General features: G+C 36.9%; 1 protein-coding gene across 2 annotated transcripts; it reads left to right on the top strand.

The window, feature by feature from the left end:
* The first annotated feature begins 976 nt into the window (after window positions 1-976).
* Window positions 977-25,598, top strand: LOC109079782 (rho GDP-dissociation inhibitor 2-like). 2 transcript variants are annotated; one of them, XM_042725785.1, is made up of 6 exons: window positions 977-1,132; window positions 12,661-12,837; window positions 16,554-16,637; window positions 22,035-22,111; window positions 23,005-23,068; window positions 24,513-25,598. In XM_042725785.1, exons 2-6 carry the CDS (start codon window positions 12,666-12,668, stop codon window positions 24,716-24,718), a joined length of 603 nt encoding a protein of 200 aa, XP_042581719.1. In that variant the 5' UTR covers window positions 977-1,132; window positions 12,661-12,665; the 3' UTR covers window positions 24,719-25,598. The 2 variants fall into 2 exon arrangements, with proteins under 2 accessions (XP_042581719.1, XP_042581716.1); XM_042725782.1 differs by lacking the exon at window positions 977-1,132 and adding an exon at window positions 5,366-5,512.
* The last annotated feature ends 90 nt before the right edge of the window (window positions 25,599-25,688 follow it).

The following is a 25,688-nucleotide window of genomic DNA, read 5'->3' as shown; positions in this document are numbered from 1 at the left end:
TAGCATATTCTTTTTCTGGAGGAAAAAACAGGTATGGTTCAGTGATAAAAAATGTGGCCTGGGGCTAAACTAGGCTCTTCAGCATTTCTCAACTCCCTTCATCCCTGCTCTGCTGTAATGCAACTCCAGCAATACCAGGATCAATCCATGGAAACAAAGAAACTATCTATCTATCTATCTATCTATCTATCTATCTATCTATCTATCTATCTATCTATCTATCTATGCTAAGAGTGCATAAAAATGAACAAATGTTACCATACAAACGCAAAACAAATGTTGAATGCTACTATACTAAGCATATGAATGAAACAAAATCTAATACAATAACTGACCGATTTTGTCCAGGTTTAATGTGTTAGATGTATGACAAGGGCGTCACAAATTTATATAGGCATAAGTGTTTATCATAATTTGCATTAATTATTTATAACTAACTTCCCTTTTAACAGTGTAGATCTATTAGGCTTATATTAAGATATTTATTAATTTTATAAAATTGCAACAATTTAACAATACATGTCGTTTTACGGTTTGAACCACGTTTCTAGACCAAAAGAAAGAGAGCAGCTGTTTGCAGCAGGCATTGTTTTGCATAAGAAACGTCGAGAAGCACGCCAAGGAATTTACAGACATGTTGAGACAATGACTGTGTCATATTTTTTAACAGATGAGCTTGTGCAGAAGGCATTTTTAGATGCCTTGCAGAAGGCATATCTCATGGATATTGCTGCAGATTTTTTTTTTAAGTTTGATAAATGTGTTTGATTACACAATATCAGATTGACGATGCTAACGTTGCAGTTGTTTGCTTTGCAGCACACGTGCAACAACAGAGATTACTGTCAAACTTACTCATGCCTGTACACTCAAACTGTTATATTTATATTTTATATACATATTTTTTTTCTGTTAATAATAATGTGACACTCATTTGCAAGTAGCTACAAACATAAATGGCGATATTTACAAAACCGTAAAAAAAAACTTGACTGGTGCTTGCCTGAGCAGCTGTGTTAGTGTGAGGCGTTGAGTCGCGATTGGTAAACTCGATTTCCTGGTACACACATGATCTGAAGACTGTTGAACATTGAACATCCGCATCTACAGTTCTGCAAGACGAGACTAGGCGGTAAGATACTTTTACTCTACTTTATCTCTTTAGTAACTGTCTAACTTCGCTTGCAGTGTTAGAAACGGCTCGTTTCGCTGCAAAGAACTGATGCAAAGATGTAAACAATACAAAAATGCATGCACGCTGATTTTAATTTTAACGCAGTCAAACGGTTTTTAGGATGTAAGGAAATGAGATATTTATGATTTTAATTTTCTGATTGCCTTTCTCAAATAGGATCGCTGAATTAGAGGTTTGGAGTAACTTTTAGATTTCCCTGCTTTATTCTCAAGATTTCAGTTCACACAGTTAAATATAGGCCTAGGCTGTATATATATATATAGGCTATGTATGACATTAATATCTGACTTTGAAGATAATTTCATTAATAAACTGCCAAAAAGAGAGTATTAGCCCCACCATCTCATGTTCAATGTACTTTTTTGGTAAAGTCAAAGGCAACCACATCCTCTTGTAACGAAAAAACTAAACTGAGATCCTGTTCTGACTGGCTCCTGTGACACCTCAGACACTGACATCCTTTATCACTCTATAAGTATGAATATGAACAAATGGTAATTCATTAGCTTGTGGTCATTATTCATCAATATTTGAGAGCTGAAAGGTGCAATTGATCAATCACAACCAAGTATTCCAAAAAGCTGTGCATAAAAAAAGAACATTAAAAATAATTAAATATTTGCATTTAAATGGTCATAAATGTCTCTTTTTGGCATTTGAGTAATCTTTACTTGTGCATGGATAAGAAAATTGGTTTAAAGTGCTGGTGAATCAGTGTTCTCTGGTCTCAAGTGCTGGTGTTCTCTGACCTCATTCAATGCTTTGTCTTATCATTCAGTAGCAGTTTCAAACTGTCTCACAATGTCCTCTCTCTAAAAAAAATCTTTTACACATACTCACATAGCCAGTGCTATATATGGTGTTGTTGAGTGTCTATAAAACCAAACTGGAATGCTTTCATCAGCTCGAGAAGGTCTGTTGCTATTTTATTGCAGCCTCTAGAGAATTCAGATATGTTGTGTTTTTTTTCCTGAAAGCTCATTTTGCACTGACATGGTTTAGGGGGCTATAAAATGAGTGGAAAATTCTCACTGTGCTTTTTAACCTCATAATAATAATGAGTGAAGTAGATGACATACATCATGGTGCATCACAGAGCTGATAAAAAGACTATAAAAGCTAGCATGGAAACGATTTTTGTAGCACTTTTCGTTTTATCTGAAGAGCTAACCCTGTTTTCCCATACAAATAAGCAAGAGTTTCTGCAGAACTTCAACGCCGGTCACAGGAGAAGCAGCCAAAAATATCACAATGTCTGACAGATCTGTAAAGGGGAAGCTGTGTGTATTAACTGGAAGACCTTGATAAACATGATCTGTCTATTGATCAAGACAGCCCTTTCACTTCCTTCTTGGGGTGTTTGTTGTTCAGGCCCAGGCTTGCGCAGAACTTCCTGAGTGGAACAGAGCTGCTAGTTTCAGAACAAGCCTGAAGAAAAACTGTTCAGAACTACACCGATGTGCTTCTGTGTTAATCGTTGTTTAAATTTCTTTGACTTTTAGACCCAATTTTTGAGCACATTCAGAATATTGCTAAGAGCGTGCCACTGATCTACACCAACTGTGGTCGAAATGAGAAGCCTACTCATGCTACTTCCTGTTTGTGCAACAGTTTCCAGTCATGCAGATCATAAGCAGAGAGATCTTATTTTGTATGCTTGCATGACTTCTTGATTAGTCGTTTCAGATTTTTTTCTTCTTTTTTTTTTCCCTCCTATTAAGTTGAGGCAGCCCCTCAAGAAGTTTTTTGATGTGTTGACGGGCAGTTATTGAAAATCACAGGCTGCTTAGATAGCAGCAGACTTGGGCTCTCAGCTTAGTGTAGTTTGATAGGTCTGTTGTGTAATCTGTCTAATTCCTTTTTAGAGATGCTTGATGTGAACAACCGTCAAGTCAGTTTGAACCCAACTCCCATATTGTGCTCGTGGACTACAGTATGCAGCCTAAACAGCTGGAAAGAATAACCACAAATAAGTCTCTTTAAAATCTAATTTAAATCAGTTTAAATTGAGAGCAAGAGGCTTATGCTAAGCTGAGAAACAACGACCTTTTAATCTCAGATGTGCCATTGCAAGTTCAGAGTCACACATTCTGTCATCATTTACTCACCGTCATGTCATTCTAAACCTGTATGAGATGCCTTCTGATGTTTAACATAAAAGAAGATATTTTGAAGATTGCTGGTAATCAAACAGTTGGTGATTCCCATTGACTTCCATAGTATTTTTTTTCCTACTATGGAAGTCAATGGCAACCACCAACTGTTTGATTACCAGCAATCTTCAAAATATCTTCTTTTATGTTCAACATAAGAAAGCAACTCATACAGGTTTGGAATAACATGAGTAAATGATGACAGGATTTTCTTTTGTGAAATATCCCTTGAAACTAAAATTCAGAAATGTAAAAATGACTTTTGGGGGTTGAATGCTGTAATTTTCTAGATGGTTGCATTATATTATATTATTTATATGGCTGTGCACATAACCTAACACTTAACTTCTGAGCATGTTCTATGATTATGATTTTTGTAAGTACATGTGATGCTGCCTTTGTGCAAAGTAAACCTAATTTAAAAAATGGATAGACATTCTGACTGGATGAGCCACAATAACAGCTGCACATTTTATATTATTGCGCCGTGACCAATAAAATAAAATTAGAATTTAAAGGCTCTTTCACACCAAGAAGGATAACTATACAATTACTATATTAGCGTCAACATCAATGCATAGTAATGTTCAGTTCATTATAAGCGCATGCAGTTTTTTCAGCTGCAGCGTTGAATGCTTGGTTTATTTAAAGTTGTGTGGATTGTGATTGGTTGTCAAAGTTTTTATTGTTCATCAGATGGAAAAAAATTGTTTTTGAAAGTGATTCCACCTGTGTATCGTTATCATTTTAGTAGTGATTAGAATGATTTAGAATTAGAATGATTATTAAAACACTATTTCTCGTTATCGTTTTAGGTATCATCACTGATGTGAATAAGCCTTAAATCCAACTTTTTCAACCTTGGCGCCTTTTGTCATATTGCTGTTTTCTGACTTCACTAATAATAATAAACCCACACAAAACTGTTTGTTACAGTGATTTTACAATAGTTAAGAGTGTTTCACTTAGTGTCATCCCTAAGAACATCCTTTGCTCTTGGAAAAATCACTGTGACACGCGGCCTTCGTGGCTCATTGCTTAATTATACTAAGTATTCATGCTCCCTCTGATGCAGTCCTTTGTCTCTTTAACCAGTTGACACGTCAGATCATGTGCTGTTTGTTCCGTAGCTTTGCTCCAGACATGCAGTGAAATGTAGTAGTAGGTTGGTGCACATAAACTCTGTCCCTAAAAGTCTCTTGAAAATGGTTTTAGCAGTGCACTGCAGCACCACTCAGCAAGATGCTACCAACGGCAGAGCATCAAGGCCATGTGGAATGCAGCGGCACACCCAGAGTAACCTCCGACAGGTTGATGACCCCTGAGAGAGCTGACAGAGCGACGTGCTGGAGAACTGAAAACTGACAGAAAGTCATCTTTGACTAGAGGGGAAAAAACAGTCTGATGCCCCTGAAGGAAAGAGAGAGAGAGAGAGAGAGAGAGATAAAAGGGTAAACAATATAATAGTTGATAGAAAACGGGGGATGGTAAGAATAATAAGTGTCTCTGAAGAGCCGGAATGTGAAGAAGAAATAGAACAGGGAATAAAGAGAACGGAGGGGGAAAGGAACCGTGTGTGTATGTATGTGAGGAAGAGGATGAGATCATCGCAGTCTCCAGTCTAATGAGTGATGGGGTTGGGAGGCGTGCTGAACTGAGGCGGAGGGTTTGCTTCTCATGCCGGTGGAATCAATAGCATCCGCAGACTGGAATACTGTTCCCACGTTACTGCCTCATTGCCAACACTTCAGCCACGGCTGTTCTTTCAGCACGGATTACACACAGATCGTTTGTGCATTCGTACACTCCCTTACTTCCTTTCTCCATCACTCATGTTCTGTCTCCCTTCTATCTCTCTCTTCCCTCTCTCATCCGCTCTCTCTCTCTAGCCAACCCACACCCAGTGACTCTGTATCTTGTTTTTTTTTTGTGACGGAAGGAGGGATGCTGCTGCGAATTCTTTTTTGAATGTGTTTTAGACACTTTTTTTTTCTGTACCACAGGTGTGCTCTCTTGAATTTTTGGGGGGGGTCTTTTTTTTTTTTTTTTTTTTTTTTTTTGGGAAACCTTGTGGAAAAGAGCTTACTCACAATGTTGGGCTTGGATGTTTGTGAATTTGGTGGACAGTTTCTTGAACTGCTCTGGTTAACAGTTTGCTACAGAGGTGAGAATGCATTTATGTTATATATTATGATTAAAATGTTGAAAACTGGAAGAAAAAAAAAAAAAAAAAAAAAAATATATATATATATATATATATATATATATATATATATAAATAAATATAAATATACTAAAATGAACTTGTGTGCATTTTGAATGCTCTTCAAACTCCACAAAAAGGCTTCAGATGATCTGCCAATTTAACAGACCATCCATAAACCTTCAGCTAAAGTAGTTTGAAGCTTATTATGCATGGTATTTAGAAGTTGCAGTGTATCATAAAACCAATTAAAAAATGTGTATACTTTTTTAAAATCAAGTAGAAAGTCATATATGTGATCATTTTGTGTGATGACTTCCTCTGTGGATGAAGACATTTGTATTGTTGGCATGTGATGCAGTTAGCCTAAAACAAGCAAAGGTGGAATAATCAATATGCATTGATCAATCGGTTGTTGCTCTCACAACATTGCTTTGTGTGTGTGATCATCACGTAAGCTTGTAATTACATGCCACAGATGTTGTTCATTCAGGGCTTCACTCTGCAGAGCTTCTGCTTACTGACACCAATCCAGTGTTTCTCACTCCCAATTTACCTCTTTATTGGCGTTTTCCACTCTCTTAGTGTCTCCATTTGTTTTTAATATCTAGGAAGTAACGATGTGTGACAGATGAACAGCTGTCTTTATATGTAAAGTGAAGAGTAAATTATCATATCTCTGTGTGCTTTTGCTGTCTGAGATTCCTATACAGTATGGCTTCTCCATAAGCGTTCCCATTAATATCAATGGCAGTTGCTTGGATGACGCAAGATCCCCCATCCCCCCCATCCAAAAAGTATGTGTGCAGTTTTGCTGGTGTCTTGAGCTGTTACCTGACTAATCATTCTATGGACAGGGAAACATATAAATATGAAATATATTTAACTCTTTAAAGGACCCTTAAAAAAATAATGTTTCATTATATTATGATATTATGAATTATTTGAGAGAATTTTTGCAACAAGATGATCTATTTACAACATCTAATAGTGGCAAATAGTCCCATGCTAACCAACTAATCGCAACCCGATTTTACAAGAAAACAATATTTTAAGTTGGAATTTAGTATGAATTTGTATGATGTCATTCTTATGAAAATGTGTGATTTTTAGTTTTTAAGAAAGTAAGCATGAACCTATACTTAGCCTAAACATAATGGGGCATGAGGTTGTATAAAATCGGACAAATGTGACGAATACAAATTCATATGAATTCCAGTTTAGCAAAATGTAAAGTAGTTATGAATCGTCACAAGACCATTGATGAAATCTAGATCTCTTTTATCTGACTCAAATCTGTTCGCTTTTTGTAGTCTGAATAGCAAAACAACACATCAAATCCAAAGTTGAAATGAAATCTGATTAAAATCTGTTATTTTGGAATGTCTTAAGGTTTGGTCACATTAGCGAAATTAGTGTTCAGAAAAGGTTCATTATCCATTGTCAATACTTTAAAGATGATGTATTAAGCACTGCTCACAGAGAAGTCAGTTTCAAACCAAGAAGCTTTCTGTTGGTCAGTTTTTCACCCTCACACAAATCTCTTGATTTTGGAATTACTGGATTTCCCTTTTGAAATTTCGCCAATCAGTGGGAAATATGGCCACACCTTCGTATTGATACTTTGGATTTTGACAACACTGTATATGGATATACAGTGTGGTTCAGTCCTCAAGATCAGATTTGAAAACCAAACTGGATTTGAGTAGCCAGAATCATGCAGGATGAATCCAGTTGAGTTAAAGAAGGCTCACAAAACCAGTCCAAGAGACTAACTGGTTTCTCAGCTCTCTCTCTGCCAGACTGCCGGTGCTGACACCCTAAGACCCCCTGTGGCCCGGCAGAGCTGCATCACGACTCAATGAGCCTCAGCTGCTGCTGCACTGTGATGGATGGCTGCACGTCATAGACCTGACACATGTTTAAAGGAGTAAATCAATTAGATTGCATGTAGGAGAAACAGAGATTTCATAAATCTGACATGTTTGTGGACCCTGTAAGGGAAAGGCCATATGAATAAGGAAGACCACATGCATCATTTCACTTAGCTACATCCTGTCAGGTGTTCAGCTGTGGTTTCTCAAATTACAAATTCAAATTAACAATCCTGAGGATCTGAATGTCACTTAACCTAGTCCCCAACTTTTACATGTACTACTACACCCCCCCACCCCCAAAATCAGTGCAAAAAAAAAAGAAAGTAGCCTATATAGATTTTATCTGGCCCTGCATTATTCATTGAATTTCTTCATATTTTTCTTTGACATCATCTTGTGAATAAGTGTATTCCTGCTCCTTTTTTTTCAGTACGTTTACAACCGAAACCTTTTGTGACAGTGTCAAATGGCTTGCAGCATTTTGTCTGTGAAAGCGTAGAATTGTGCAGGTTTCTGGCCTGCTGTGGTTTGTGTTTGTTTACTGATATGCAGCACTCTCCACTTTGCTCTCAGTTTGATTAGCAGAGAAGCTGCGTGGTGTCAGAGTAATTGCATGATTGTGAGGGTTGCAGAGTAGCTGAAAGTGTTAATATACATTTAGAGAATTAAGTTACACCAGCTGCTGAGATGGCTTCCATTTTAGAGCAAACCGTGCCCATAAATTCAGGCAAGATATTCAGACAAAAAATATTCACTATGGCATGCCGTACTTTGACACACAAATGAGTGAACAACATAGTCAGTGTTCTTGTTGTTTTTGACATTTTTACACCCTGAGGGATTTATTGCCCTTTGCAAGGGTCTTACATTCATGTTAGTCTGAAAAGGGTAAGGTTTGTGTGGTCTTTAGAAACCCTAGTGGGCCTTCCATTCATCTGCTGAAAGTCCACTGAATATTTGAGTGTACAGCTGTTGTGTGTTGAGTATGAGAGACTGCAGTTTGTCAGCTCTGTTTGTTCATTCACACTCCAGCTCATTAGCTGTGCATTGAAACCTGCAGCACACCATCAGACAAAAACCAGCATGCTATCCATCACAATGAAGCCAGGCATTTAACTGCCTCTACTGATCAAAGCGGACCAAAGCATGTTGCCTTTGAAGCTCGAGATGCTTCACCTAACATATTTCACTCAGAAATTATATCTGTGGAGGGTGGGGAAAGCTAATTAAAAAAGCTTGTCAGATTCTTCAGAGTATTAGCATTGCTTTTTAACCCAGCTGAGCAAGGGTAATTACTGTCATTCTTCTCTTTGATAATAAAAATGACCTCTTACTAGAGTGAGTCTCTAGTGTTCTTTAGAACAGTGTTCTCAGTTGATAGTTTGCTGTACAAAAGTTGCTGCTGGTGTATTCTGATAGGATCCTGAACAAGATACGGAGTGCATGAAACCATAAAAATGTGTTTATCTTAAATTTTCTGTATATTTATGTCAATAATTTTGCATATTGTGTTCCTGTGGCTCAGTGGTAGAGCATTGCGTTAGCAGCGCAAAAGGTTGTGGGTTCGATTCCCAGGGAACACATGTTAGGTAAAAAAATGTTAGCCTGAATGCACTGTAAGTCGTTTTGGATAAAAGCGTCTGCTAAATGTAAATGTAAATGTAGTATTGTCAATCCTGTGTGGTAATATTAATGGATTTTCATGTCTGATTATAAAGATGTTTCTGTTCATGTTTGTACTATAAAACCTGGGTCCTGAAGCAAAACCAGTTGAGGAGGACCACAAACTTTAAGGTTTTTTCTGGAGATGGTCTTTATTATTTTTTCTCTTTGAGTCATATTATGAACAACTGCAACTGATTAGCTGTTAGCTTGTGTACATTCAGAGGAGAACAGTGATGTTTACTGCTTTAATGTGCAATATTAATATGTCTCACATCGCAGTTTTGAGATGCCATTATCATCATGCAGAAAACATGCCTTGAAATGCCATGCAAATGTATCTATTATCATCCTTAACTGCAATCCCTCACTACATAGTTCATTTTGCTTGTAATTTACAGTGAGACTCTTGGCATTGGCTCATGGATATGCTTTAAATTGCCCAATTAGTCCAGTCATTTATTCATGGTGACCAGGGCTCCCTGTAGTCCATCTCAGCTCAGGGGCTTTGATTTGTGTGTTCAGTGTGCGAGATATTTAATTGGTGTGCATTTTTATATTTTTTTTTTTGCAATATTTAAGCTATAAATTGCACAGGGGTAATTAACTAAATAGCCTTATTATGCACAGGATATTGGTCCAAAGGACACCAGTGTGCAAAATGGTTAATGCTGCAGTCAGTTCAGGTGTTTCCATTTTGTGCAAGAGTTGACTATTGATTAATACACATTTATGCATAGCCAGATTTCCCCTCTCACACTTCATTACCATGTTCATCTGTACACATTCAGATTGTTTATTTCTCACTCATTAGTAGGTTAATTGGCTCACTTTGTCTTCTGCAGCTAGAGTATGCCATATGTCTCAACAGCATTTTGCACCTGCATGCAGCTTCTTAATAAACCATAATCTGACCTACTTGTCCTTCCTCAAACTGTCTTCCTGGATAGAGTGTTTTTTTTTGTTTGTTTGTTTTTTTTGCAGGGTCAATTTATGTAGAGATACAGATTTCATTCCCACAGTTTCCTACCTTTTTGTTGGAGGAAATTGGCTCCCTGTTTTATATACAGCAGCAGCAGCATGTGAGTGTCATGGTCCTTGAGCTACTGCTATACAGTGCAAAAGGAGATGGTGTATATTTTTATTAGATGTATGAGTGAAAATCGCTCTTATAAAACTAATGGCGTATTAGAGAGTGACCCTCAGAAACACCCTATTGATTCCATCAGATCAGATTTTATAGCCCCGTCCTTCCATTACTGCATTTGCCTTCACATTACAGCACTTAGGGGTTTTGTTCTCCTTTCATAATGTAAAGAATGTTCATCATCACTCTTGATAATCATTGGGAAGGAGGATGTACGCATGTTTCCATGGCTGCTGAGGCAGATCTGGCCTAGACAGCGTCGGCACACTGTACATAAAACCAGATAGGGCAAACATATAAACCTGGGTGGGGGTGTTTCTGTCATTTTTTCTTTTTTTTCATTCTCAGCATTGTTCAGGAACATTATCCATCTTCTAAGGAGCTTTACTTGTTTTCACCCTGGCCAATGAAAGCGATGATGTCATGTTTTAGAAGTTGTCACTTCCCATAAATTTGGTAAACGTTGGGGTTTTTTTTTTTTTTTTTTTTTTTTTTGAGGTATTAGAGGCACATATCCCATATTTTTTTGTTGTTGCTGTGAGAACTATATGATATTCTTGATAAACTATTATCTAACGTAAAATTAATCTAGTTTTAAATCCATCAAATATCTGTAGCCACCTTAAAATGGTGATTTTTCCCAAATGTATCCATTACTTAAAATCATAATGGTGACATAATCTGTTGAACTGATATTCAATAAATTTTAGTAAAAATTATTTTAAATGTATTTTAATTACCAAAATTATTGTCCTATTTTATCGATTGATTGATTTATTTAGTATTTGTTAGTCGAAGTTTGTTGATAGAAAATTAAAAACTTGCCCAAATCCAGAAGTAAAACTGTATTTACGCATTTCAGACTTTGTCTAACAGGGTTGCAAGAACTCCACAACTCAGAAATGATATAGAAAATAAAACCGCTCATATAATAGAGTTTGACCTCCTGAGGTTGGCAGTTAATAATTTCTGAAGGTTAAGAGTTTTAGGCCCTGTATTTATGTGCAACACTTAACCAGACTGCTTCTCTAGGGGTGTTATGTGGTCATTACAGTTCAGCTCTCTTAATTCATGTGACAAATTGTTGTCTCTGTTCTTGGCATGGAGAGCAGTGTTCTGGGTCTTTATTTTCCTCTTTTTCTCCGAGGAGTAATACCTCAGCTGTCTGCTCGCCGAGTTGTGATATTCTCCGGTAATTATTAGCTGTTAGGCTGAAACGTGGTGTGTTGGTTGTGACAATAAAAAAAACAACACATTTTTCAATGTCTGACATGTGGGTGAATTAATAAAAACAATGATTTCTTTAAAGAGATCTGCTATGGCAGCTTTGGCCTAATGGTTAGAGAGTTGGACTTGTAACTCGAAGGTTGCAGGTTCGAGTCTCGGTGCTGGCAGGAGTTGTAGGTGGGAGGGAGTGAATGAACAGCGCTCTCTTCCACCCTCAATACCCATGGCTGAAGTGCTCTTGAGCAAGGCACTGAACACCCAGTTGCTCCCCGGGTGCTGGATATATAGCTGCCCACTGCTCCGGGTGTGTGTTCATGGTGTGTTCACTTCTCACTGCTGTGTGTGTGCACTTGGATGGGTTAAATAGAGCACCAATTCCGAGTATGGGTTACCATACTTGGCAAATGTCACGACTTTCACTTTCTTTTTTTTCTAAAACCAGACTGGCCCATTATAATTAAACAGGGACAGCTACCGTACATGAAGGTTCATTTGCTCTCATATATTGTCAGACTATGGCCATTAAGCTAGGAACCATCTCTCAAATTAGCCGAATAGAAGTTATCAGCATCGAAGATGAGTGTATTGCTCTGCTACGAGAGGATTACAACAAAGGATTCTGAATATTAAAAGAGATAAATGTGGAAATCTGTTGTCTCAAACTGTGTTAGCAAATCTGAATTGGCTTGTGTTTCAAGCCTAAACAATGTGTGAGAGGTGGAAAGATAACAGAAAATACATTCAGTCTGTCTTTTATCAGAGCGTTACTCGTCTGTAAAACCATGAAAGAATCACATAGAACGTCACAAACCATATAGTTTACCAGATCATAGATTTCACACTAGATTTTTACACTAATAGTTCAATATCTGGCCATTTTATGCTCTTAACAGTCCTTTTCAAAACCAGTCTAGTAATGTGGTCTAGAAAAGTTATAAACTTTATATTAAAAAGGCAAAGTCAATATTGTAGTCGATTTTAAAGCAAGACAAGAGGAGAAACAGGAACCATGGACGACACCTAAATTCAGATAGAAATGATAAATTATAAAAAAAAAGCCCTCAGTCTGGAATCTGATTGCTAAATAAGAAGGTTGTGAAATTGTGATAAGCTTGATCTGTATGTGAAGATGCATATAAATGTTCTTTTAAACATACTGAGAAGGAATAACATTCTTCATCCCCGTTTTTTCTCAGGCATAATGGCTGATAAAGATAAAGATGTGCCAGTGGTTGAGGATGAAGATGAGCCAGATCTGAACTACCAGCCTCCGGCTCAGAAGAGCCTGCAGGAGATCCAGGAACTGGACAAGGATGATGAAAGCCTGAACAAGTACAAGCAAACCCTCCTGGGTGCTGGACCTGTGGTGGCAGGTTAGTAAACCTTCACTAAAAACCAGAGAAATATTTTTGAAACACGTCTACTGTATGTGCACACTATTCATTATAAAAATCATTTATACACTACAGTTCAAAAGTTTGGGGTCAGTAAGATTTTTTTTTTTTTTTTTTTTTAATAAATTAATATTTTTATTAAATAAGGATGGATTGATGAGCATAAGAGACTTTTGTTAAATAAATAAATAAATATATACATGTTTTAAAAAAAGGCAAAAGAAATGTGCCAGTGAGCATTTGACATTTTTAGTGGATCCCAGTCTCACCAAACAACAAAATGATTAGAATCTCAGTGACATTTGACCCATATTTATAGATGCATGCAAATAATGAATGTTACAAAGAATCTCATCTTCTGAAGATTGCGTCGTCGTCATGGTTAAAGCTGTAGCTGGGCTCTCCAGGGACAGCTCTCCCCTCTCCTCCTGCTGTCTAGACTGATTCGGTCCCCCCGGGGGACTCCAGTCTTGGTTCAAAGTCCCCAAACAATATCCTCTTAACTCAGAGAATAAATGAGAAGGTGTTTATCACTTAGTCTGAAGAGCATGGCTTTGAACTGCTTTGTTGTTTAGAGAAAAATTAATCATGAGTTATAATTACACTCACTGTGTTATTCTGGATAATTTGCATATGATATTCTGTCCTGTTGTACAATGTATTAATTATAATATCAGTTATTGTATTTCTTTCTCAGTTATTGAGTAAAACAGCTTTGTTTCTTTTCTGTTTCCTTTCATGAAGAATTGTTTCTGTGATATTATGATCAAAGCCCAGCAATTCTAATTTCTTTTACCACAGGGAAAATCCAAATATACACTCTAAATCCTTTAAGTGTGAGCTGGAAATAACTGCTGATACAGTGTTGCTAAAGGCATAAAAGGCAGATTAATTTCCTCCTGACTCACAGCGGCTTAGAACGTTTGATTTAGGTGTTTGATTTACTCACCCTCATGTCATTCCAAACCTGTCTGTTAAAGGGATAGTTCACCCAAAAAAGAAAATTCTGTCATCATTTATTATTTACTCTGTATTTTGTTGTTTGTATGAGTTTATTTGTTGTTTTGTTATTAAGATAATATATTTTGATGTTTTGTGGTTTTCAAACAGTTGTTGGTTCCCATTGACTTCCATAGTAGGAAAAAAATACTATGGAAGTCAATGGGAACCACCAACTGTTTAATAGCGGGATTGTGCTAGGGTGATCAGTCATGTTTGGTGTGTGCAGTCCCCGGTGCACAGTTTTGCAAGTGATGCCTGAAGCGGTTAGCGGCACTTGTAGCATCAGCGATGATTAACTGTAGTTCCCACTTTTAAAACCAGCCCACCCTGCATCAATAACACTGCTTCAATGAGACCCGTCCAACAATGTGTTATGTGCAGTTTTACACCGCTAGCTCCCTCTTGGCATTGCAGAAACAATCATTCAGTGGAACAGCAGAGTTAAGCGCCTAATTTAAGCCAGTCACCTGCCCTGCGTGCTTTACGGGACAACTTCTTCGACATATGGAAGTTCACACATCAAACCCTCGCTCTCATGTTCCTTCCCTCAAGTTGTTAGAGCTTTGGTGGAGGGGAATAGAGATTTAAATGTCACTTATTACATCACACATAGCCATTGTATGCCTTCAGACGACTTGAAATATAGCGTATGAACCACTTTTGTGGTGCTTTTTGAATGTTCTTTTGTCCTTTTTTGGAGCTTGACAGACATAGTCACAATGCACTGTTGTTGTTGTATGGAAAAGATTCAGAAATTCTCCTTTTATGTTCCAATGGATTACAGCGTACAGGTTTGGAATGACTTAAATAATGACTGAATTTTCTTTTTTGGGTGAACTGTACCTTTAAGGGGTGGGGCAGCTGCAGCTCTATCACAGTTAAATATGCTGGGGTCACTAACCTGCAGCAGCTCTGTGTCCACCTAAACCCTGACAGGCCCGATCTAGTTCTGTAATGGACACAAGAACTAAGGAAGTGAAACATTGTAGCTCTGTTCCTTAACCCAGTGAGCTGGATTTAAAAAAAGTATTGGTACGTTTCTAACTCAAAGGCTGTTGTAAAAATAGAAAACTTAATTGTGCTGCTTTTTAAGAAACATGTTTTCCCGAAAATTCTAAGGCAACATTGCAGAAAAGGCCATTGCCGAAAGAACTGCAGCAGGTTCAGTGAAAAATGTGATACTAGGTGACAGATAAATAATGAATATAATAATAGCTACTGCATAAATATTTTGTTCTCTTCCTAAAAGCATTGCTAAAAATAGTTAAATGGTTAATTTAACCAATATTTTTCTGTGTAGTTTTATGATTAGAGTATCATCTCATTAGCTTAGCAATATGCTAATGTTGAACTGTTGAAATCAATTTTACACAATATTTGTGTATATTTTTATGATTAATCATTCGTCTCATTAGCTTAGCAACACGCTAATGTCGATCTCTATTGATATCCGTTTTACCCAGTATTTGTGTGTATTTTATATATATATTTTCGTGCGTAATTAGAGAATTGTCCCATTAGCTTAGCAACATGCTAACGTCATGCTGTTGAAAATGAAATCAATTTTACCCAATTTGTCTATCGTTCTCTTAGCTTAGGAACATGCTAAAGTCAAACTCAATTTAAATCTGTTTTATCTAATATTTGTATGTATTTTTAAAGTGTGTTTTTATTTATTAGACTATGATGTTTTAGCTTAACAAAATGCTCAGTTATCAATTATGAGTCATGTGATCCCGCGCTGCTTCTGCAGAGTGTTCTTTATCTATCCATGAGCATTAGGATGCCGTCTATGTTGGCTGTAGGAATTAAGGCAGCTCACTCGGTTTTGGAGCACAGCTTTTCATACAGACGACAGATAAAACAAAAGAAATGAGTGTGAATTGTATAGCTGGACAGAGCTGTCTTTTCACAAACCTGAATTGATGATGTTCATGTTCACATACCTGAGATTATTAATGTGTCTTATTTACACACTGACTGGCCAGTTTGTTGCAGGTGCACATGAAGGCCCGGTTGCCCCCTCTCTATTTTAACTCAATTTAGTCTAGTCTAAGTGTCTTCCCTCTGGTCTGAGACACATGATGAATGTGTGGATGAATCGGCTTGGAAGACTGACTGGGCAAGTAATGCCGGATAGACAGGATACGCAAGAATAGGCAGATTCTGGTGTTTTCCTCAGCCAGACTTGCAGTGCTACTGACAAGAATGTTAACTCAAATTGTGCTGGAGATATGCGCTATTACTTTTCGAAGTGATCAGACTTACAGTTTTTACCTGGCAAACAATAAAATGCAAGGATAATGGGCTCAAGATAAAGTGGGCTCTTTTGAATTTTGCCTGTAAGCAACCACTTAGAAACAACCTAGCATTATATAGCACTGTGCTAAAACCACTCAAAACATGTTAACAACCAAATACAACTGTGATTTAACCAGAAAATCACCTTGGTCTAAGAGATGCAGCTGCACTACATGCTGACAATATTACTCCCAGTAAACGATCACAGTCACACCGTTCAAATCAACATGATGTCAGTTGTTTTTTTGTTTTGTTTTTTTCACAGAGGAAGCGAGGCTACTCTGATGAATGAGTGGGTTTATCCCAGTGCAGCTAGTTTAGGTATAGTTTAATAATAAATGTAGAGGAGACATCTTTTCTGTTTCTCATCTGTTTTATTCATTGGATTGTAGATCCCAGCATTCCTAATGTTCAAGTGACCCGACTCACTCTGATATGTGACCAGGCCCCTGGACCCATCACCATGGACCTGACAGGTGAGTCTCACCAGATCCAGTATTCAGCAAGTGCTTTATGATTCGCACATACTCCAGTTCACTTCAAATGACGGCTGTCGATCAATTAAAAATATCATTGACTTCATTATTCAGATTAATCGGATACACAAATGCTGACTGTGACAGTCCCTCGAATGGGATTGTTGTATTTCTTTTACTTTAATACATTATTTTTATTATGTTGCACACAATATGTTTATATTATTAATTGTACTAAAGTAATACTACACTGACCAGAGTTATTTATTTCAGTATTACTTATACCATTTAGCATTTAATCATATTTTAAAATGTAGCATTTTCAGTTTTTCGTTGTAATTTTAGTTAATGTTTAGCAAATTTGTTATGTGATTTTGTCTTTTTTAATTTTTGGTGTTATTAAAAATATTTCTATAGAGCTTTAATTGATTTTATTTCAGTTTAGTTTAAGTAATTTTACTACTTCAACTTATACTATTTCATTTAGTTGCCAATGCAACATTTTTAATTTTATTTTTTCATCTAATAGTTGTACAGTATATAACTTTATTTCAGTTTTATTTCAAATAATGAAATCAAATCAAATGGAAATAATTTTAAATAGTTCGGTTTTAGTTAACAATAGCAACACTGACACTGACAGCCCTATTTCAAATCAGTAGCATCCAATTTGCATTCTTTGCATGATTAGTATTCGTAGGATAATAGTTGTGTGGGTTGAGGTAGGTGGGTTGAATCTGCGGTCTCTATTGTCCACACAAAGGCTTCTGATCGAGAGCTGGAAGGGCATGTGCTTAGTTGACACTATTGACAGAGGCTCAGCAGCTCTGCACTGAATTCTAATGCTTCACCTCCCCTGCCTTCAGAGGGATGATGTCATTCCTTCCACTGCCAGCCAACATCATGCAAGCAGATCTGCAACACAAATCAACGTACACTGCTGTATGTAACCACGTCCCACCTCGGTACACTGGAGGGGACTGTTGGGTCTTTTGATGCTCAGAGCAGGCTTCTGCCACCCTCTGCTTCGCCCTCAGCTGGTTCAACAGTGTATTCCTCTCTTGAACAGCTGGAACACAAAAGGGCACCTGGTTGCTAGGCGATGGGATGATTCTGGGCTTTTTAAAGGGGCCATATGACGTTGCTAAAAGGACATTATTTTGTGTATTTGGTGTAATGCAGTGCATTATGTAATGTAGTGTAATGCATTTGTTGCATCCAGTGGGGACATAATTTCTGATTATAATGACTTATACCGTCTTTTTACGCATTAGTTGCATATTGCACCACATAAACATAAAACCATGTCTGCATTTGTGATCGGAGGAACGACAAACAACAAGCGCTACTCTACACAGCTCAAAACTTGCGTTCGAATCATTAGTGGCAAATTTATTTAAATATGAAAACGTACTTACAGACTTTGAGTCAGAAGCACCAGACTGTCCTTACAAAGTTGTAACTGCCCTACTTTATAGAAACAGCCGTTGTGCACAGAAGCATGGTAGGCTACTCTCACAAGAAAAAGTCCTCATCCTCCGCAAAATGCGCTGCACACATCTGAATATTTGGGTTGAACTGTTCTGGAACAGTGTTTAACCACTGATTTCTAGTTGTGTCTTCTTTTGGAAGGCCAAACAAAGTAATTTTGCTTTCACAAGTCTTAACTTTTATAAAGATATTTCTTTGGATTTGAGACTTTAGTCTTTGCAACTTCACAGATCTTCTTTATGCACCAAGAGCTTGCAACACTCCAAAGAGAAAGGAAAAATTGCATTGCATCATATGACCCCTTTAAGTCAAAGCTTTAAAGTTAGAAGACCTTTTCAGATATAAAATCTCTAACATCATTTACAGCGTAAAAAAGCCATGTACTAGCTTGTTTCCTCTTTTTGAACCAAACCAGAAATGACTCTGCTGTTTTGAGTTGGTACAGGAAGGCGTTGCCCTTCTAACATTGTTGCGCTTTTGTATGTGCACTTCCTGTTTAGCAACTTTTATTCTTAAATTACCTCTACCCTGACACAAAGGGTTACAAAACACGGTTTCTTTCTTCATTGGCACCCTGATGGCGGATTACATGGTCATTTTAGCTAACCATGTATGACAGCGTACATTTCTACAACAATTATTTTTTTTTTTTGGTATTGATAGTTATTCTTTTATAAATAATTCCTTTTAGTTTCATCAATATTTTGTCACAGCATATTCATAAATTACAGAAATTTTTTATTAATAATAATAATAATAACAACATCAACAACAGTAATAATAATAGTAATAATCAATATTTCTTGAGTACCAAACCAGCACATTAAAATGATTTCTGAAGGATCATTTGACACTGAAGACTGGAGAAATGGCTGCTGAAAATTCAGCTTTGTTATCACAGGAGTTAATAAAAGTATATTAAAATAGAAAACCGTTATTTTAAGTTGTAATGATATTTCACAATATTACTGTTTTACTGTTTTTGACTAAATAAATGCAGACTTAGTGAACATAAGACACTTACTTCAAAAGCATAAAACGCATTATCCCAGATTTTTGAACGGTAGTGTACTGTATATTAAATGATTTTTTCAAGACGCAGGTTTTAGCATTGAAATTCTGTGCTACAACTTTAAATTCACCTCAATCCATACATATAAACACTTTTCACTGTGCAAGAAACTGAAGACAAACAGCATAAGATCTTGCTCTGAACTGTAAGCAGGAGAACATTAGCTATCTGGGATCCAGGAACGCAGATGTGCCAGAGTCCTGCTGTAAGTGACAGCCGAGTGTGGCACCTCACGGTGGGACGTCCACTGGGATGGAACACACTAACCAGACTGAGTTTTTGATGGATGTGGCTGGGATGACACGCGGTGGAGTAAAAAGCCTGTGACAGTTAGTGGTGGATGAAGGTAGAGAGCAGAACCTGACTGCACTCCAGGCTTGAACAGCACTCAGCATGACAGCAGATTAGACAGCTCTGCTGACGTTCAGATTAGAGCAGCAGGAAGCCAGACCTTATCACAATGCTCTCAATTGAATCTGAATAGTGAGTCCACATCTGAGCAGTTGAATATTTTACAGTGTTTGTCGCATCCCTTCTGAATAAAGCACAGAAGATGCACTCTTAAAGGAATAGTTCACCCTAAAAATGAAAATTTGCTGAAAATGTACTCGCCCTCAGGTTATCCAAGATGTACAATAGATTAGTTTGTTTCTTCACTGGAACCGATTTGGAGAAATTTTGCATTATCACTTGCTCTCCTCCAGTCGATCCTCTGCAGTGAATGGGTGCCGTCAGAATGAAAGTCAAAACAGCTGCTAAGACATCACAATAATCCACAAATAATGCACAGGACTCGAGTCCATCAGTTACTGTCTTGTAAAGCAATAAGCTGTGTTCGAAAGAAACTAATCTATCATAAAGAAGTTTTTACTTTAAAACGCTGCTTCTGGCCAAAATACAAGTCCAGAATCCATAAAAAGTTTCCCTTCTCTGAAAAAGCCCATCCCCTGTTGTCATCTCACATCAAGTTTTTCAATATAAAAAGCAATATTATTGGTATATTTAAACCAACAGCAATGGTTTTGAAATGAAAAATGTCTTGATGTATTTGTTTATTACAAACATACAGCTTTTCACTTCACAAGATGTGAATTGATAAACTAGAGTTGTGTGGATTATTTGTAATGTTTTTATCAGCTGTTCTGACAGCCATTCACTGCAGAGGATCCATTGGTGTATAAGTGATGTAAAGTGAAAATTCTGCAAATCTGTTCTATAAATTATAAGCAAATTTTCATTTTTAGGTGAACTATTACTTTAACCCTGTTGGCTTTTTATGTGGGCTGCTTTATTAAATTTTGAGTCTTTTCATGAGCTGTACTTTATTAATGAGCTATTTGACAGATACAATTCAACTTACTGTCACATTTATATGGATATGAAAAGATTGATTTAGAAATTCAGAACTGTTTTGTCCTTTCTTGGCGATGCAGGAAACTAATCTTTTAGTAAAGCGAGATTTAGTGAGTCATGTTGATGGTGATGAGGTGTCTGTGTTGAACGCTGCAGCAGTGGGAGTGAGGGTAGAGGGGGCACTCGCATTCTCACCCCGTGCCAGATTGCAGCTCCTCCAGACTGCTAGAGCCTCCACTGGGATCTTTCTTATTATTCCATCTCCATCTATGCTCTCTCACTGCTGTGTGGGAGTTATACAAACGCCATACCAACTACAACTTCAGCAAACTGTGTTCATAACCAACACCCCTGAATCTTTAAGCTCAGGGAGAGAATGTACACATATCTCCCTCATGAACCTTCTCTCTCACTGTTACGATTGTTTGCAAATTCAAGAGAAGAAAACACCTATGAAAATAGCTTTAGGTTTGTTTAAGTTGTTCAAAAATACTTGACATACAGGTTGACCTCGCTGAAATCTAATTTAAACCTGTGACTGAACAGAAAGTTTTTTGAGAAATACACACATTGCAGTTCAAATGTTTGCGATATATGTTGTTCAAATAAACTTTGTTCATCAAAAAAGAAAAATAAATATTAAGCAGCAAATCAAAGATAATAATAATAAAATGGTTCTTGAGCACAAATGCAGCATATTAGAATGAGTAATGGCTGCATAAAATTCAGCTTTGCCACAATATGTGTGTGTGTAATATGGACAGAAAGATTCAACGCTCACTGTTGCAGATACGGACTAATCCTTTTGTCCAATCAGGATTATTTTATTACAGTGATTATCAGAGCTAGATTTAGTCAATTACAGATAAGGGATTTCATCTTTGTGATGTAAAAATGGTTTTGAGAGGGCTGGATGCTGCTGCTTCTGTTATATTAATATTGACATTGTATGTAGGCACATGCAAAGGGTCAACTTCAAGATGGAGAATCTCCAAGCTGAGATCCAGTTCCATTAGATGATGAAGCCTCTACAGTCTGAAACTAGTATTAATGTTGAGATGTGGAGCACGGGACACTAATGAACACAGTCTGCCATTTGGCATCATGTGAATAGCCCACAAATCATCATTGATGTTGTTCATTGTATCAATCTCTGATTTCTTCCCCCCCCGTCTCTTTCAGTATCCATTACAAAGCACTTAGGGCAGATTCAAGGGATGAATTGATAACGCAGCAGTTGCACTTTTGTAAGGAAGCTCTTTGCATTGAACTACAAGCAGCAGTTGCACTTTTGTAAGGAAGCTCTTTGCATTGAACTACAAGCAGAAGGATGTGACCTGTAAAATAAGAGGCTCACATTTACAATTCTGACATTGGGTTTGGCTGTATGTCTTCAAAATGTGATTATAACCATGTTAAATTGCAATTAATTTCACGCTGGCTGATGTTAATACATTTTCTGTTTATTTTTGTTTGCATAGGTGACCTCGATGCTTTGAAGAAGAAGAACTTCACCATGAAGGAGGGAGTGGACTACAGGGTGAAAATCCACTTCAAGGTGATAAATCAGATTTTTGAATACAAAATTGTCATAAAACAGTCTGCAGGTTATTCCTTTATACTGTGGCCTAAAAATACTGTTGTGTATTTTTATCTTAAAATCGATGTCATTATGAGATATTGTTTAAAAGGGGCAAGCTTTATTGTTTCGTTGTTCTTGAAAGACTGATCCCAAGCTTCTGCATGCTTAGAGCACATGTATTAATATATATGATATGAAATCCATGGCTAGAAGTGGATAGATTGTTTATTTCCTGTCTTGTCCAATCCGGCACTATGAAGAGCATACAGAAATACACACTGACGCTCTTTCCCAGGCTAAAATTTCCTAAAAATAATACATTTGAAATATTCATAAACAGATTGGGGTACAATGTAAGCACAAAATGGGTTTGTGTTTGATTTTATTTTATTTTATTAATTTTTTTAGCCTCAAAACATGGGTAATGTTGAAATGTTTTTGTGTTTCGTAACAGTTTTCTCAAGAACATTTAATTAAATTGGCGTCTACAGTAAGTTTATTTTTCTGTGAGTCACGCCAGATCATGTTTCTGCAAAATGCAATTATTCACTAAATCCCTTTTGGATCCAGCAACTCCAACAATATCTTTCTATCCCATGATTCATCTGGAAAGATGGGCCTGATACAGCTTCATACAGAAGATAAAAGAGCTTTTTGATTCATGCTCAAATATACTAAAACAGACAATATCTTTATTTCAATGCATGGGTGATCCCTAAAAGGGAATGAGATGTGGAGTGAATTCCTAAAGGATCTAACAGGACCTCTGCTGGTGACTCTGTGCTACAACAGGTTGAATGTCCTGAGAATGAAAATGACATGTTAAATTAATAATATTCATTCTAATTCATCCAACCTGTTCCCATTAGGTCAACAGGGACATTGTGTCTGGACTGAAATATGTGCATCTGACCTACAGAAAAGGACTCCGAGGTAAGAGCAACTGTAGTCATGAATTTAAATGTTGTCATTGGCACTGCGAGTGCTTGAATCAAGGGTGTATCTGAAATCTTTATACATACAGTACATGTACTGTTTTCATGTGTATGATCTAAATCAGCATCTTGCAATGGCATTTTTTTAAGTACTATCTGATAAACACATTTCACTTGTGTTTTCACCATGTTTTTGGCCAAATCCTCAGAAAAAAAAATAAAATAAAATAATAAAAATATCAGTCAGTAATCTCAATGAGCTGTATGGAGAGGACTAGGAGTGACACATCACTTTATTTATTCAAACATAAAAATGTTGATAAATTAATCTCTTTTTATTTTTAAATGGTTTGTTTAATTCTTGTTTAAAATGCAGTTCAGAAAAAAAAATACTAAAATTAATACATCATTATTAAAAGGATTAGTTCACCCCAAGAATAAAAATTAACCACAAGTGCTTGTCTTGCATTAGCTCGACTTCACGCATTACATAATTACGTTGAAAGGTCATGCGTGACATTGACGGAAGTACTGACCCAGTGCTTACAAAGCGAATGTGCAAAGAAAGTCAAATGCTCTTTACAAAACAAGGTAAAACTACGATGTCAGACGATTTTGAAGTTGGAGGAGAAAATGAAATGGAGTTTTTCTGGCCTACCCTAATTTTTTGAACCGGAGTACACAGATGAAGAGCTGACCGCGTGTGACCTTTCCAAAGTGATTACATCATGCGTGAATTTGCAGACAGGCATCGTGCATCAACATGCATTTGTGGTTAAAAATTATAGACGTTTTTTTTTTTTTAGAAAATGATAGATAGTTTCGCTAGACAAGACCTTTATTCCTCGGCTGGGATTGTGTAGAGCCCTTTAAAGCTGCATTGAAACTGCAATTTGGACCTTCAACCCATTGCTCACCATATGGAGAAAAACCCTAGAACGTTTTCCTCAAAAACCTTAATTTTTTTGCGACTGAAGACAAAAAGACATGAATATCTTGGATGACATGAGGGTGAATCAATTATCAGGACATTTTTTATTCTGGAAATGAAATAAACTGGCTTATTTCAAATAATTTAAACATGTTTTAAAATCTAGTTAAAATAATAAATTAGTGAATCCGTTTTGATTTATTTTATTTTATTGAAAAACAAGAGACATTTCAAACGTTTGTTGTAAATGTAGTTAAATAAAACAATAACATTTTAATAAAAATTTACAATTTAATTTTGAACATTAAAAAAATTGACTTTGAAAATTGTTACTTTTTTTTTCCATTCACCAATTACTTTTTATTTGTCATTCTGTAAAACGCTTAACTTTATCTTTTTTAACAATCAGCTTGAAAAATGGCATTGGACAGGTTATTGTTAGGTGCAACCAATCAGCTTTTGATTGATTATTTTTGAAGAATTTGACTGATTGATCTTTCTTTACCTGTAGTGGACAAGGCAGTGTACATGGTAGGCAGCTACGGTCCGAGAGCCGAGGAGCATGAGTTTAACACCCCGGTAGAAGAGGCTCCGAAGGGCATGATCGTTCGGGGAACCTACCACATCAAATCCTACTTCACAGATGACGACAAAACAGACCATCTGTCATGGGAGTGGAACCTGCAAATCAAAAAAGACTGGGACAGTGCAGAGTAAAGAGGGTCTTCCTCTGTCTCTCTCTCCCAGATGCATAACAGCATACCCAATTTATCACAGATGTTTAAAACCGAGACATAGGCTAGGTAGATATGCAGCTGGAGCTGGCTTTGCAAATGATTAACAATTAGTCGAAAAAAAAAACATGAAAAAATTATGAGGATATTCCTACATATTAGGTGTAATCAACGGGTGAGGACATACAGTGACTGGCAGGGTATTAGAGGCAACTTAGTACTTTGTAATAGATATTACAACGGTGTAACCAACAAATGAAATCCCTCATGCCTGTACACTCAGGTTTTAGTGTATACTGTAAATGTAAATATTACAATGTCTGTATTCTTGCATTGCATTTAGAGTTCTTTACAGAGTCCATGACCGGATCAGTGCATGCTTGAATGTGAAGCCATCGTGTCTGCAATGGCTACTTTCTTGTATTATTGATGATGTAATCAGCCTGCTGTTACCTGATGAATACATGTGTAGGATGTGGTTTGTACTAGGTGTTGCTTGTCAAAAAAAAAAAAAAAAGGTATTTCTGAGCTTTAAACCCCTGTAGAAAAGATCAACTTAAACCAGTATGAAGTTGTCTGGCTGTTCACCAGCAAACAATTCTGGTTCAATGTTCTTGCTGGTTAGTCCTGACTGGAACATCAGCTTCTAGAATGCAGCATTTGCTGTTGATATTTCTGGTCTTTTCAGCCGGAAACCATCAGTGGAGCCCATAGTCAAGCACCCTCCTCATTCCCTGAAACACTTTAAGATCTGTTCATCTCTGTCCAGGTGTCTGTAACTGTTTTCCATCTAGCTTTCATATTATTGTCTCTGATTAATTTTTATTTTTTTGACATTCCAAAATAAATACATTTATTGTTTATATGCCTGCTGATGCTGTTACCTGACACTTCCATCTGCATCGCTGATTTTATCATCTGACACAAGAATATCTTGATTTCTCTTGAATAAT

This window comes from Cyprinus carpio, chromosome A3 (genome assembly GCF_018340385.1).
Source record: "Cyprinus carpio isolate SPL01 chromosome A3, ASM1834038v1, whole genome shotgun sequence".
NCBI classification, from domain to species: domain Eukaryota; kingdom Metazoa; phylum Chordata; class Actinopteri; order Cypriniformes; family Cyprinidae; genus Cyprinus; species Cyprinus carpio.
Note: the sequence above shows the minus strand (reverse complement) of the source record. Positions and strands in the feature narration are given on the sequence as shown.

Coding starts and splice junctions, on each gene's coding strand:
- LOC109079782 (XM_042725782.1), top strand. CDS start 5,440: ATGTTGGGCTTGGATGTTTGTGAATTTGGTGGACAGTTTCTTGAACTG. Junction 12,838..16,553: donor TGCTGGACCTGTGGTGGCAG/GTTAGTAAACCT, acceptor ATTGGATTGTAG/ATCCCAGCATTCCTAATGTT. Junction 22,112..23,004: donor GGGTGAAAATCCACTTCAAG/GTGATAAATCAG, acceptor TGTTCCCATTAG/GTCAACAGGGACATTGTGTC.